We start from the raw sequence: 14,834 nt of genomic DNA on the forward strand, positions 1-14,834 counted from the left end.
AGTCTGGCTCGCTTCATACTAAAATTACTATAAGCATTAATCTAAGAATGAACTACTAAACCATATTTGTCCCATATGAGTTATGCCAATTTACCTTTCAATACAGTTTTAACAAATTAGTAACTCACCCATTGCCATAGATAACTTTTTATAAAGGTTTCTAATTAATAAAATCTTTGCTTGCAGGGAAAAAAAAACCAGATTTCTCCACAAACTTGGACAGCATTTTTTTAAAACAATATTTCAGGCTGTCGTGTCACATTCTTCTCTAGCTCTTTGAAGGTGTAGGATGTGAGATCTTTAAAGTTTCACTCCACCTCAGGGTTATTCTTGAAGAGATACTCTGCCTATAATTGAAAGAAAGAAAAAAGACAAGTTGAAAAAGAAAAAAGTAAGTCAACAATTTAGAACAATTTAGAAGATACAAGATATTTATTAGTCATATGTGTTCTACTCATGTTTACAATTAAAAAGTACAATTGCATAAAGATGAGTAATAAAAGTCTTATGATAAACCATGAAGACATTAGAGGCTATTGCCCAAGTAACCAAATATTGTGTGGTCTCTTGACCTTAACTGGCTGTCTAGATTCAGGCACAGCTTATTTTCAAATTGATATTTAAAACAAAAACCTCTGGGGCCTCCCTCATGACCTAGAGGTTAAAGTCAGTGCTACCACCGCTATGGCTGACTGCAGCGTCATGAGTTCAATCCCCCACCAGGGAGCTGACCCACAGGATGCAGCAGATCTCTCCTGTCTCCCTGCTGTTCCCCTTAGCAGTGTATTTCTTTAAATCCTCCTGTTCTGCTCCCCACTCTGTCTCTGATGAATCCTCTCACCCCCCACACCCTGCACCTCTGACCTACAACCCATATCTTTAAAAAAACTCCTACCAGAAAATCGACAGGGTCATCTGGCCTGACCTTGCAGCACTCACTCAGGCCTCGCATGAGAGTGGGCATCACGTAGGTCATCAGATAGTTCCTCAGGGGGACAGACTGAGCTTCTAGTAATTCTCTCTCTTCTCTTTTCACTTCCTCTAATTGTTTATTCTGCAGGTAGAACATTTGGGGGTAGGGTAAACAGATGGTCAGAAAAGTGAGAACCCCAACATAGCTCCCCCAGAGCAGCTCAGATCTAGATAATGCTACAAAGGAGCAGCCCGCTGCGGTGATGTCAGCACTGGCCATCAGCAGAGCAAAGATGTAAGTGGTGTTGTAACAACTGCTGAGTCACTTAGAAATAGCCAGCTGGACCCTGACCTCACTTCTTAAACAAAAATAATTTCTAGTTATCTAGCTAAATCAAAGCTTAAAAAAAAAAAAAAAGATGGGGGAGGAAAGGAAAATAAATCACACAAGTGTTAACAGAAAGTCTGGAAGGGCAGGTGGGCCGTGTTATTCCTTGCTCAGCCTACAGCTGCCCCCTTCCTTAGGAATGATAACTCCAGTTTTCCTTTGAGAAATGTCCCTTCTCAGTCTAGTGTCTCAGATGAGACCTGGGTCATGAGCCCACCTCCTGGCTGTGAGTATTAGTTAAGGCCTGGCACAGCAGGGAGCACCTAAGGGTGACTCGGACATGAAAGGCACCGAGGCCCGGTCCTTTAGGGCATCGATGAGTCGCTATATGGAGCCTGGGCTGAAGCAAGCCTGGCTTGTGTCTTCTCTGAATCCATACATTGTCTTTATTTCCAAGCCATTTTGACTTCACTTTTCTGTCACTTGCAAGATCAAAAGTCCTAACTATGTAATTTGTTTGAAAAGAAGTCTTTCCCAGCCAGACAGCAGCCTAGAAATCAACACGGGGAAAAGATTGATAGATTTGGTTACTGTGTACATAAAGCATTTTGATGGCTACAAAGAACTGTAACGTTTAAAGCTAAATGTTGAGTTGAGCAAACTATCTGTCACATATGACAAAAAGCCAAGGCGTTGTGAGAATGCGCGCTTTCTGCCAGGCTTTGTAAGTATGAACTCTTCTATTACTACAGTGATGCTACAGGGACGTGCTATCACCGTCGTCACTTGCAGATGGAGAGCACGCGCACAGAGGAACTTGCGCTGGGCCCTCACACTGATTAAAAAACACAGACATACAGCAGTTTGGGAATCTTTGTCTCCCGGGGCCTTCCTGTTGCTGTTACACTTCCTTAGCAGGAGTTCCCGCAAAATAGAATTTTTAAAAAGGCACACAGCACACACATGGGCAGAGAAAATATGCAACATGAGAACACATATAAATACCTAACACAGGCCATGTTGTTAAATCTACAATCAGAGAAATGAACGCCAAATCACGAGCTGGGCTCTTGGTTATCAGATGGGTGAGGGTGAGCCAAGTCCAGCAAGGAGGGCAGGAGAAGATGCAGAGAAAGGCACTGCGAGATGGGGTGTGAGCTGGCTAAACCTTGCCGGAGGATAGTTTAGAAATACGCGTCCAAAATAAACTTATTCCGATCTAGCAACATTAGGAATTCGGAGATGATACCCAAGCGAGCGGAAAAAACGTAGTCGATCTAACAATACAAAAAATAAAATAAAAACACTGTTAACAAATGGGCAGCAGCTCTGAGTAAACAAATCTCCAAAGAGCACATCCAGAAGGCCAACAGCAACATAGAAAAATGTTCCTTATCTATTTTGATAAATAAGAATCAGATCAAAACCACAATGCGATTATCCTTTCACACCAGTGAGATATGGCACGTTACAAGGAAAGAAAAAGGCAACGTTCCAACAAGTGCTGGAAAGGGTGTGGAGAAAGAGGAGCCCGGCGAAGCTGTTGGTGGAAATGGGAACTGGTGCCACCACTTTGGAATTTGACCTGGATTTACCTTAAAAAGTGAAAAACGGAAACACTGTGTGGTGCAGCAATTCCACTCTGGGACAACTCTCCAAAAAAACAAGAAACCACTGAAAATATATCTGCTCTTGATGTTTATTGCAGCATTATTTACAGTAGTGATGGCACGAAAACAGCCCACTGTCAGCTGGCGGAGACCAGACCAAGGAGAACTGGCCGAGGGAAGAGGAAATGCTACCACTTACAGAGAAATGCAAGGGATCTGAGGGAGCGATGTGCAGTAAGGCCAGGCAGAAGGACATAGACAAATACTGGAAGTTTACATAAGCAGGCTGGGTGACAAAGCCAAGCACCTACACAAATGAGGGGCTAGTAATAAACTAAGTGAGATTTATGGGGCCAAGAGCGCAGGAGTGGGAGGAAGGGTCTAAGGGTCTGAAGGAAGGAGGTGAGGAAAGTGTTTTTTCAGTCATAGGATGGTAGTGGACTCTCAGAGGGGAGCGAAGCAATGGGCAATGTGGGTTTGGGGTGAAAAAACGAGCTCCATTCTGCAAATTTGGGGTCTTTGAAATCCAGTTTTGGATTGCAGGGAAATCCAGGCAATGGTCTAGATTGTGGAAAACAATTGGGTGCAGTTCAAACTGGGGGTGAAAATTGGGCCTCATTTGAGTTGGGTAGGCATTCATTGAACACACTCACAAACTTCATGTCAGACAGCTACTGTGGGCAGTGCTGGAAATGACTCATCAGTAGACTGGGAAGATGGCAGGGAGAAAGCTGAGCACAGAACTCTGGGAGGAAAATAGAGGCCTTAAAGAGGAGAAAGCCAGCAAAGAAACATGAGAATGTTATAGGAAAAGAAATGGCAGGAGAGTGTTGAGACAGCAAAGGTGAAATTGCATTTGAAGGAGAGGTGGTCAGGTGTTCAATAGTTCCATGAAGAGGACAGGTGGGTTAAGGCTGGAGAATAGTCTTTTGAACTTGGCATTTCATCCTTTGAACGCTGAAAGAGAATAGTGTGCAAAGCATGTCAGGCTACACGTGGAACGGAAGTGGTAGACAAGAAGTAGAACTAGCAAGTATAAATGACTCCTCTGGATTGTAAAATATATAGTCTAAAAGAGAGGGAAGTGGGAAAATAAGATGAAGAGGTGAGCTAAGTGATGTGTTTATTTGCAGGTTGGGAGGGCGGGGGTGGCCGGAAATCTTAGGACTTCATGCTAAAGAGTAGATCTCCAGGCACCCAGGGACACGTGTGTGTGTGTGTGTGTGTGTGTGTGTGTGTGTGTGAACAACCTCCTCGCTCTTCCCCTTCTTCCCTCAACAAATATTTGTTGAGTGCCTGTTACTTGCCAGACGTTATAAATATAGTAGTGCACAGCACAGATAAGAATTCTTGTCCTCATGTAACATAAATTCCATGCAGGGAAAAGACAATAAGCAGATAAACGTGTTTAAAACTCCATAGTAAATTAGAACAAATGCAAAGAGGGACATTAAAAGTGATAAAAGTGGATATTGCATATTGATGGGTGCTGCAGGGGTTGGAGTTTTAATGTGGTATTTAGAGAAAGCCTGGTTGGAATGACACCTTTCAATAAAGACACAAAGCAAGTGAGGAAATGAACCACCAGACAGGAGTAGTTCAGTGTCTGGAAAGTTCCTACATAAATTTCTCTGACCCACTGTTTCTATCAGTGAACTTTTTCTGCAGTATATGCATTCTTGAACAATCTTTCGAACCGCGTGGGTCCCCTCACAGTTAGAGGAAAGGAGCTGCAGGACCCCCAGATCCAAACTGGTCAGAGCCAGGCACACGTAGAATGACCAAGCATAAATCACAGTGGCCAGAGACCCTGGTATAATACCAACGTCTCCATGGTGGGTGGGGTTTGGCTTTCATGTTCTGGACCTGCGATATATGATGAAGCAGGTACAGTAGCTGCAGCTACCAAGGAAACAGACAAGAAAGAAGCTACCCAGGTATGATAGTGTCTGTTTGCTTCCTGCCAAAAGCTCCTGAGCTCTATTTTTAACAAAAAACAAAAACCAGGCTAGAGCTTTGATTTAAGAGTCACTTTTATTTTTAAGAAGGGGACTCCCTGGAGCTCTGGATTTTGCTGTGTTGCTTACAATTAACCCTGAATGTATTCTTACCTCTGCAGGGTGTCTCAGTCCTCTTGAGTGAGGTTCTTAGCAAAGACAGGTGACAAAGCCAATGACTGTCACTCAGAGTCACTGGGCACTGGAGCATTGTTTCAAATTGGGAAATATAAGCCAGGTCACAAGGCTGGGGGAGAGGGAGTCACAAGGAGGAGGTGGAACTTTTGCTGAAAGATGATAGAAAGTCTAAATGTTTAAACAGAGCAGCCGTGATGGATATGGATTCTAGCGGCAGCATAAAAACAAGCTAAAGCTGAACAGGGGTGTAGTTGACTCTCCTCTCCACTCCTTTGGCTCCACAAAACTCTGGGGAGAAACACTGTCAGGAGAAGTGGGGGAGTTGTGTCGGGGAGCACTTAGTGCTGTTGGCGAGTGGATTAGGTCAAGGCTCAGTGATTTGGGCAACAGAGGGGATGGGACCAGGCTGACCAGCAGGGTAGATGGGTCAACGGAGGAAAATCAAAGGAGACCATGGCACCCACGAGCAGCAAAAATTTACAAGGATGCAGATGAGGATAATTAGCAATGGCTCAGGAGTGCCATTATTGCTCACATAATGCAAAAAACCACAGACAACTTTGTAAAAATGGTACATACAACAAACACACACACACAAGTGTTTGGCTATCTGGGATATTTCTCTAGCAGCGAGTATTTCAGTAGGGAAATACCACTGGCCCAAATGGTATTTTTTTTTTTTACTATGAGTTAATTGAAAATGTGTCCCCCGGACTCACACGCACGCATGCACACACACCCACACGCGTGGGCACACACTCACCCACTCCTCCCAGCGAGCAAGCCTCTCCGCCAGCTCCGAAGCTTCCTTCCGCTCACGCTCTGCCTCCACCGCCGCCTCCCTGGCCAGGCGCTCCTCTGCAGCCTGCCGCTCCTCCTCTGCCTTTTCTTCGTCTGTCAAGCCATAATTCCGAGGCTCCCCGATCTCTTTGATGAGCTGTTTGATAGCAAGTCTGTTCTGAGCATCCTCAAGTTTTCCTACATCTTTAAATACCAGGAGACAGAAAGGAGAGCCACACACATGCTTACATTCTGAGCCGGCCTCAACCAGGAAAACTCTTTCCTACTCGAAATACCATGTGCTAACATAGTACATTCTGTCAATCGCCACACTGCTCTCGCATTTTCTAATTGTCTGCACAGTTCAGAATTTCGTATCTCACAGCAAATGTCAGGCTGGTACCTGAGAGTCATGGAAGAGTCAAGGGGAGGCGGGGCATAGGGGTTGTTGACTTCTGACAGGGTTGATTTCAGTGGCTGGATGAGGGGATGGACCACCTCGAGAGGAGTGAGTTTGCCATCCCTGGAGGCATCCAAGTATTGCCCAGTGCAAACCTTTACTTGTGCAAATCTGAAACTACGGACATTTCACTGAGTACTTGTTTTTCCAGTCAATGTTCTTCTCTAGGTGGAATCTTTTGCAGGCGCTGCCTGCTTTTTAAAGTCAGCCACAGAATCAGCCAGGATAGTTGAAACCTGCAGGCCCAGCTGAGGGGGCAAATGTGCCCCGAGAAAATATGTGCAAACCTCAATCCCGAAGGAAACCCTGACACCCTATTTGCTTTAAAAGCAGTACCCCCTCCCGGCCCTGCGAGGGGCGTGTTCACGAAGCTTCCTCCCTTGGAAGTTGACCCTCCTCCGTGGCTTGCCCCAGCCTGGTTATTGTGCTAATCACTGGGCAGTCACAGAGGGCAGACCCAGACAGACCTGGCACTTCACTCAGGAGGAAACTGAATTCACTCTATACATGTTGGGGGTCAGGCAGGGTGGGCTCCAGGTTTCTTCTGAGAATCAATGATTCTGGGGACACATTTTCAATTAACTCATAGTTAAAAAAAAAACAAAAAAGGCCCTCCCTGGTGGCTCAGCGGGTTAAAGCACAGCACTGAGAAGCTAAAGCCACTTCCGCATGAGTTCGATTCCCGCCTGCCCCGGAGGAGACCACATGGCGCGGCAGACCTCTCCTGACCCGCCCGCTGCTCCTCTCAGCAGTGTACCTCCTCGATCTGCCTGTTCTGCTCCCCACTCTGTCTCTGGTGAAGCCTCTCGCCGCCCCTGAGCCTCTGGCCTGTACCCCAGTTCTGTATGCACAAATCAATAAATCTTAAAAAAATTAAAAACAAAAAAACCCCCACCATTTCAGTTAGCCTATTTGAATACGAAAAAGTCCCAACTCCAGAATATCTGATTCATGTTAATATCAAGACCAAAAGGAGGAGGAAAGCAGACTTGTTGGGGTAACAAGGACTTTCCCCCTGAGCCACGAAGGTAGTAAATTCGACATCACTCTCTTGCGTTTGCTTGGCAAGTGTCTGTCTACAAAGTGTGCGGTGGCTGCATTTTAATAGTGAGCCCCCCTTTCCTCCGGGTCACTGCTCGCCACCCCCACACACAATCACTGCTGTGCTCCCCTTCCCAGGCTTGCACTGTATAAACTTGACATTCAATCAACGCACCGTCAGCATCTACTGAATAACTGGGAAAGAACAGGGCCAATGTATGGGTGGGCGGGTGAGGAAGCAAGTCCCATCAAACAGAGAAGGAGAACCATCAAGACTAAACACACTTCCATCTGCCACCTCCCTCTGTCTTTCCCCCCTTTCTTTTAACTTGCCATGTGCTGTTGAATGGAAAAATCTGCCAAGTACTTTCTCAAAGGGACCCAGGAATTCCACTGAACCCCATCATCTGAAACCCCGCACAATCATCCCAATGTTAGAGTCTAACAGCGGGGTGCAAACTCCAAGCCAGTGATGACCTCTTTCAGGACCCACCCCCACCTCCACACTCCCGACACCTCGGATGCCTAAAAGCAACCTCCCAGCCTGCCCCAACCTGACTTCCTGAACAGGGGGCTGCTGGGAAGCAAGGGTGGAGCTGAGCAGCCATGTTGAATTTAAAATAATGAACATGTACAAGCCTGAACTTTCTTTTTCTAGCTTCAGTGCTTTGTCAGATGGGAGGAGCCCACTCTCTTGGGAGACTCTTCTGACAGACAGTGGCAGCCACCACCTGGACTGCGTTGTCGAGCGTACAGCGTACACTGACCGGCGTCCATTTTGAATGTAAGCTCTCTCTTTTCCCAGCCCCGGAGACTCTGAATAACCCCCTAGTTTGTGATTCCTACCAGCATTTGTTTCCTGGCAGCTTTTTTTTTTTTTTTAGCAAAGCTAAAATGTGGTTAAGAGACCACTTTTTTTGTTTAAAAAAGCAAAATACCTCCCCACAGCCAGTCCATTTCAGGTCCTGCCGATTTGGTTGAACTCAAGCCCATGAGGGGATAGTTAATTTCAGAGTTGGATCAGGAGTCTGTATTTTGAAATCCTTCTCCACCTTGCCCCTCTTTCTCCCCTCTCGATTCCCTTTGAATCTCTCACTTACTACAAACCCTTAGCAGCAAGAGTCTGTTTACTTTGTTTTTGTGCCTGCCAGTGACACATACTCCCAGAATGGACAACCTGGGTTTCTCCCCTTTAACCATTTGGGGCCCTGTGGACACCTTGGCTTTGCCCAGTATTGGTCTTGGTTCCCTGAAGTTTTGCTGGTATCACCAATTCTCTACGCTCCAACTGTAATCCCATGTGGCTTTTGGGGGTGAAGAGAGGTATTTGAAGGCCCACAGGGCCAGCATGGATGCTACGCATCCGCCAGTCCAGGGGATTCTCAGCAGACCCAGAGGAGGAAGTGACAAGATCCTGGAAACAGGAAGTTCAGGGGGTCAGCAAGCCTAGGGGAGTAGAAACAGCAGTAGCAGCAAGGGCTGTATCTATGAACAATCACGAGTCGGGAGAGGCAACCAATCAGAATTTTCTCACCCTAACCACCTTCCATGTTGTCAGCGCCTCATGGTACCTTTCTGCTTTCTAGAGGGGATGCTGTCCAGCTCATGGATTATTTAATAACACCTCTAAAATTAGATATCAAAAGTGTGTCAGAAGAATTTCGATTTTTAATGGTAACTGTGAGGGTTACTGGCTGGTCTGAAGCCCAGAAGGGGCTCTGTGAAGAGCACCAGTGTCCCCACCACACTGTGGGAATGGAATGCTGCCCCCCACGAAACTGAGTAAGGGCCCAAAGCCCCTGACAGCAAATGCACACATCTCTGCAGTGTCTCCCCCGCCCCATCAGACCCCCAAGTGGGCCGACTCCCCAGAAAGAGTGCGTGGTCCACCCCGTGCCGCCCAGCACCCCAGGTACGTAATCACACTTCCCGGCCTCCTCTAGCCCCACTGAGACAGGCACCAGCCTGGGGGTCTTTGTCATGTGGTGGGGGGGTCGTCGCCTCGCTCACGTTACCCGGAGTTCATCTCATACCGATTTGTACTGGGTGGATTTCAAGTTCATCAAAATAGTTGAGGACCGTCTCGTCATCGGTGTTGATTTCCCGATAGTTGCTCAGTGACCGCAGGAAACGGTCCTGGCTGTAGTGGGTCCCTGCCACCACACTCTCGGGGAGGTTCATCACCCGCTCCTTCAGGAACTCGTCTGAGGCGTCCAGCGCACAGATGAATTCTGGGGAGAGAAAGCGGCCCCTGAGTCAACACACTGCAGCAGAGCTGGGGGACAGGCCGGCCACTGCTTCATCAAAATGTCCGGTGGCCAGTGGGATTTGGTGTAGCTGTTCAGTGACGTGGCAAACTGGCCTCTTGCTGCCTGTCCCAGAGGAAAAATCCCTGAGAATTGCCATGTTTGCAGAGATCATCTGAGGAGGCCAACCAGGTGGTATTTTGTCTGATCTATGATTTTTCTTTCCTTTCCACATTTTCCTCCGGTCTTCCTTCTTTCATTTAAATAAAAGCAGCAGGGCCCTCCCTGGTGGCGCAGCGGGTTAAAGCACAGCACTAAGAAGCTAAAGCCACTTCCGCATGAGTTCGATCCCCACCTGTCCCGGTGACCACATGGCGCCACAGACCTCTCCTGACCCCCCCGCGCCCCCGCTGCTCCCCTCAGCAGTGTACTTTGTCGATCCGCCTGTTCTGCTCCCCACTCTGTCCCGGGTGAATCCTCTCACTGCCCCTGCACCTCTGGCCTGTACCCCAGTTCTGTATGCACAAATAAATAAATCTTTTACAAATTAATTAATTAATTAATTAAAGCAGCAGAAGGCCCTCCCTGGTGGTGTAACCGGTTAAAGCTCAGCACTGTGAAGCCGTTGCCAGCCACTGCAGCATGAGTTCGATCCCCAGCCCGGGAGCTGACCCACAGAGGGCATAGCAGATCTCTCTTGTCGCTCCACTGCTCCCCTTGGCAGTGTATTTCAGTAGATCTGCCTGTTCTGCTCCCCACTCTGTCTCTGGTGAATCCTCTCACTCTCATCCTCTGGCCTGTACCCCAGTTCTTATATGCATAAATAAATAAATCTTTGAAAATAAATAAAAGCAGCAGAAACAGCAAATAACAGATTCGTGGTGGAGAATACATGAAGGCGCTCAGGTTTTTGCACCATTGGCCTCTGCAGCCATCACCTGTGGCCTTGAATGCAGGACGCGCTGGGGAGTGTGGGCACAGGGCACGCGAGCTATGGTGGGCATGTGGTGTGGGCCAGCATAAGTGGCACACCTGAGCCTGGAGGCGGAGCATATACGGGCCGCATCGCAGAGGACAGTGGGCAGCAGGGTACGTAGGCAGAGTGCACTGGACGGCACCAGAGACCAGTGGAGAGACCAGGAGAGAAGGCCAGAGGGCCCAGAAAGAGTAAAGACTCTCTGGGGGCCAGGGCCTGCCAGCCTGCCAGCGCCCTGGGCCCTGCCATCCCTGCGCTTGCTTGCCCCTCTGCAAATGGTGTAAAAAGACCAGTAAGGGCCCGAAAAAGCCAAAAGGCTCCGGACACTCCTTGACCCGTCTGCCGGGATCACAGAGAACCGGCCGCTGGCCTTGCTGGCGCTGCAGCTAGCCACGGGTTCCTGTCGTTCGCTTCCTGGCGACCTCTCACGTTGCCTTGTCCCACACAATAGCTGGGCCCCCAGAGAGACCCACAGTGGCAAGTACCATGCAGGGGTGGTGGTCGGGAACTTCCTCCCCACCCTGGGTCTGTCCTCGCAGCACGTCACTGGCGCTGGGCATCATGTTCAGAGCAACCCAGATAGCGCTGACAGTGGCATCTCACCCCCGTTTTTCTTTGAAACTATGAAGGTCGTTGTTCCTTCAGCTACTAGCACAGGCCTAGTGACTACGCTTTGCGTGCACCAGCGAAGTGCAGGTCAGTGAATGCAGCTCTCTGGCCATATTCTTCCCCTCAGACATTGGCAACAGGACCAGAGGACTCCGAGCAGCTGAGACCCACCCCTGGTGCCCCGATCAGGAGCTAGCCAGGCACACAGCCCACAACTGTAGCTCTGCAGGCCTGGCAAGGGTAGGGGGCGATTTAAATTTCATTCTGAATTGTGTTGGTCTGCCCCACAGTCGTGCCATTGTTGCCGTCCAGTTGGGCTCCCCTAAAAAAGGAGTGTGGGGGTGTGTTCTCACATGATGAGGAGAGACGACAAAAGGTTCAGCTAGGTGTCTGTCTGGGGTTTATGCGTTTCCTTGACCAGACTCAGAAGAACTCATCAGGGTGGGGAATTTCCCCCTACACCACTTAACTGCATTCTAATAAGTGTGAACATGATATAAAACGTACTGGAAAATGACCCCTCTCTGCTCTGGCAGACAGGAAAGCCAGCCTGGCTGAAGTCTGAAGCACTGCAAAATCTGCTGCCTGCAGGCAAAGCCCAGCTGTCCAGCCCACGGATGACCGAAGGGTCATTCAGATAGGTGTTTTTCCAAGATGTCAGAACAGGCTTTTTGTATGTGTCACCTTTGCCTGTGGAGCTAAGGTCAACCAAGGCCTTTAAGAGAAACTGTTATCACTGTTTAAGGCATGAGGGTTACCCAGATTTAGTGTCATATCCAGAATGAATTTTCTTTTGGAGTAATCTGTCTTAAAGCAGGGCAAACATTTAGCGGCAGGGTTTCGTCAAATGAAGTCTCTCCTCATCATGTGAGAACACACCCCCACTTTCCTTGATGCCCCAGGCCCCTACCCCCTTGGAGGTGAACCCTAAGTGTCTCTGCCCATTTACTCTGGAATTTACAGCCATGTAAATTCTCTACATGTCATTAAATTTGGTCTTCTTCTATTAATCTGTCTGGGGTTTATGTGTTTGCTTGACCAGACTCAGAAGAACTCATCAGGGTGGGGAATTTCCCCCTATACCACTTAACTGCATTCTAGTAAGTGTGAACGTGGTATAAAATGTTCTGGAAAATGACCCCTCTCTGCTCTGGCAGATAGGAAAGCCAGCCTGGCTGAAATCTGAAGCACTGCAAAATCTGCTGCCTGCAGGTAAAGCCCAGCTGTCCACACCATGAATGCCCAAGGAGCCTGACAGAGAAGGCTGGACAACAGGGACTCAGCCTTCCCACCCCTACAATGCCTGGCCTCCCTCTGAGAATAGAAAGCACCAGCATATCTTCAGGTCAAAGCAATGTAGAACTGGAAGGCTCTCCTATCAAGAATAGTTATGTTGTTACTGTTATCACCTAACAGATGTCTAACTGTCCAACTGTTCCTATCTATTTAAACTCTATTCAAATTTGTGTTCGTTGGAATAATTCTTTTTTTTTTTAAAGATTTATTTATGCATACGAGAACTGGGGTACAGGCCAGAGGTGCAGGGGAGTGAGAGAAGATTCACCAGAGACAGAGTGGGGAGCAGAACAGACAGATCAACCAAAGCACACTGCTGAGGAGAGCAGCGGGGAGACAGGTCTGCTGTGCCATGTAGGTCACTCCCTGGCCGGCATCCAACTCGTGCTGTGGTAGCTGTGGACAGCTGCATAGTGCTGCACTTTAACCTCTGGCGCCACCAGGGAGCTCTTGTTGGAACAATTCTTAAGGAGGAAAACTGTTGGCCTGCTTCCAGGGTGGAGTCCTCAAGCTGTCTAACTACCATTGAGACTTTATTTCCAGTTAATACAGGATTTCTGTGGGTGAGTTAAGTGTAGAGGGGCTGAGCCCAGTGCAGGGTGCTCTCCACGGGGCACGGGGCCCAGGCATGAACACTACCCGCTCCCCGTGTTAATGGGGAACATAAAAGCTGAGGACAGAGCTTGCAGAATCAATTCATAACCGTAGTCTACCACTTCCCCTATGCCGACTCCGTGTGGCTTAGTTCAGATGCTCATTTTTGATCATTTGATGTTCGTAAGTTACATTTTTGAAAAGGAAGGCTGGATCCCTCTTTCCCCAATGCTGGGATGGTGCTTAACTCCAAATTATGCTCCATGGTGTCAGAAATCTACATCAAAGCTTAATGATTCTGTTACTAGCTAAGAATGTCACAAAATGATACTGTGTCTTTTCCTAGTGATCAGGAGATAGAAAAATCAACTCATCAAATATTGAGAATAATCAGTGAGATAACTGGCTTGCAGTTTTCAAATAACTTTAATAGGATGAAAGCTGTTTTCCATCACATGACAATATGTTCAAGTTCCTTCTCTTACGATTCAGAGAGAACATCCAGATTTTTCAGAATCTCAAGATAATTATTCAGAGCATCTGCTTGCCTCATACTGGCCAATCTACTAGCAAGTAAGAGATTTCTGCTCAGTTAAGATTGTACATAACAAGGGGGTTTCTGTATTTGGCTTGTGGTTACACATGCAAACATGTGAAACGCATGTTTGCAAATAATTTTCCACATATCTCGTAGGTGCACCTTACACCTGGCTTCTTCAACTAGGAGACTGAAAAAGGACCAACCTGGATATAGGCCACCAGCAATGATAAAATGCACCCATTTATCAATGTGAGATGAAACCACCTGGCACTTGCTTACCGTAGGCTGGAAGGTCTCATCGCTCATGCAGGTATGGGTGCTTGTGTTGGCTATTTATTATTTCCTGTATCTTACACTGTTTTGACAAGTGGAACGGGCAAAGTTCTTACAGACCCAGAGAGGGACTGCTTTCTCCAGGGCTAGCTAATTCCCAAAACAGCACAATTCCTGGGAGCAGACTCTCATATGCAAACCAACCACTTTTTATACAGCTCTCATTTGCCAAGTCAACATGTCCCCACTTTAAATCATGCTACCGTCAGCTCTGTGGCAACTGGATTCCAAAGTCCACTGAAATCCCTGAAACTGGCCAGTCCCCTAAAAAGCTGCTACCACTGCTCCTCCTTGCTTTTCCCAATAAATCCCAATGAAGGGCACAGACTTCCTCTGCCTCCTGCTTCTGCCTCTTGACCAAGCCTGGGCTTCCCCACAGGGCCCTGCAAGGTAGCAGCCCCCATCTCTGGGGAAATCCTAGGAATAAATTCCACCAATGGCATGAACCTCCTCTATGGGGGCGAGCAAAATCCTGTGGATACAAGTGAGACAATGATCTAATTTCTTTCAGGAACATAAAGAATAATGACAGTATTTACTAATTTACTAAGAATGGGCTAAACACTGCAAGTAGATGACATCTCCGAAACGTTGGGGCCATTTCCATCTCTGAGAGGGCAGCCCAGTGGACCAGGATTAAGAACCGGCCATCCCTTTACCCCGGGTGTCCTTTCCTTATCTTGTGGAGGGCGTTCATCAACTCTGGCTTGTGGACGCCGTGCAGCGAGAAGACCCCGGTTTGCTGTCAAGCCCTCCCATTTATCAGGTACGTGGACTTCGATACTCTTCTGGGCTTTAGCTCCTGGTTCAGGGAATCACGGGGACAGTTTGTGCTGGCAGGCCTGCAGAAGGACCCATGAGCTCCTGCCTCCTGTGCTCCCTGGCGAGTGACTAGTGTCATCAGCCGCCTCAGCAGGAGCACCAGGACGCCACAGGGTTTGCAGCAGCGGATATGGCCCAGAGGGATGAACCC

The 14,834-nt window shown here is 47.9% G+C and overlaps 1 protein-coding gene across 1 annotated transcript in view; it reads right to left on the reverse strand.

The window, feature by feature from the left end:
• Positions 1-272: 272 nt before the first annotated feature.
• AK7 (adenylate kinase 7) overlaps positions 273-14,834 on the reverse strand; it is a 51,202-nt gene continuing 36,640 nt past the window's right edge. Inside the window, exons 15-18 of the mRNA XM_004681585.2 lie at positions 9,300-9,497; positions 5,749-5,969; positions 896-1,054; positions 273-347 (exon numbers count right to left, since the gene is read on the reverse strand). Of these exons, the coding sequence (XP_004681642.1) occupies positions 309-347; positions 896-1,054; positions 5,749-5,969; positions 9,300-9,497 (617 nt within the window). The 3' untranslated portion in view covers positions 273-308. The remainder of the gene's footprint in view (positions 348-895; positions 1,055-5,748; positions 5,970-9,299; positions 9,498-14,834) is intronic.

Source organism: Condylura cristata, unplaced genomic scaffold (assembly GCF_000260355.1).
Source record: "Condylura cristata isolate star-nosed mole 26May11 unplaced genomic scaffold, ConCri1.0 scaffold00013, whole genome shotgun sequence".
Taxonomy (NCBI): domain Eukaryota; kingdom Metazoa; phylum Chordata; class Mammalia; order Eulipotyphla; family Talpidae; genus Condylura; species Condylura cristata.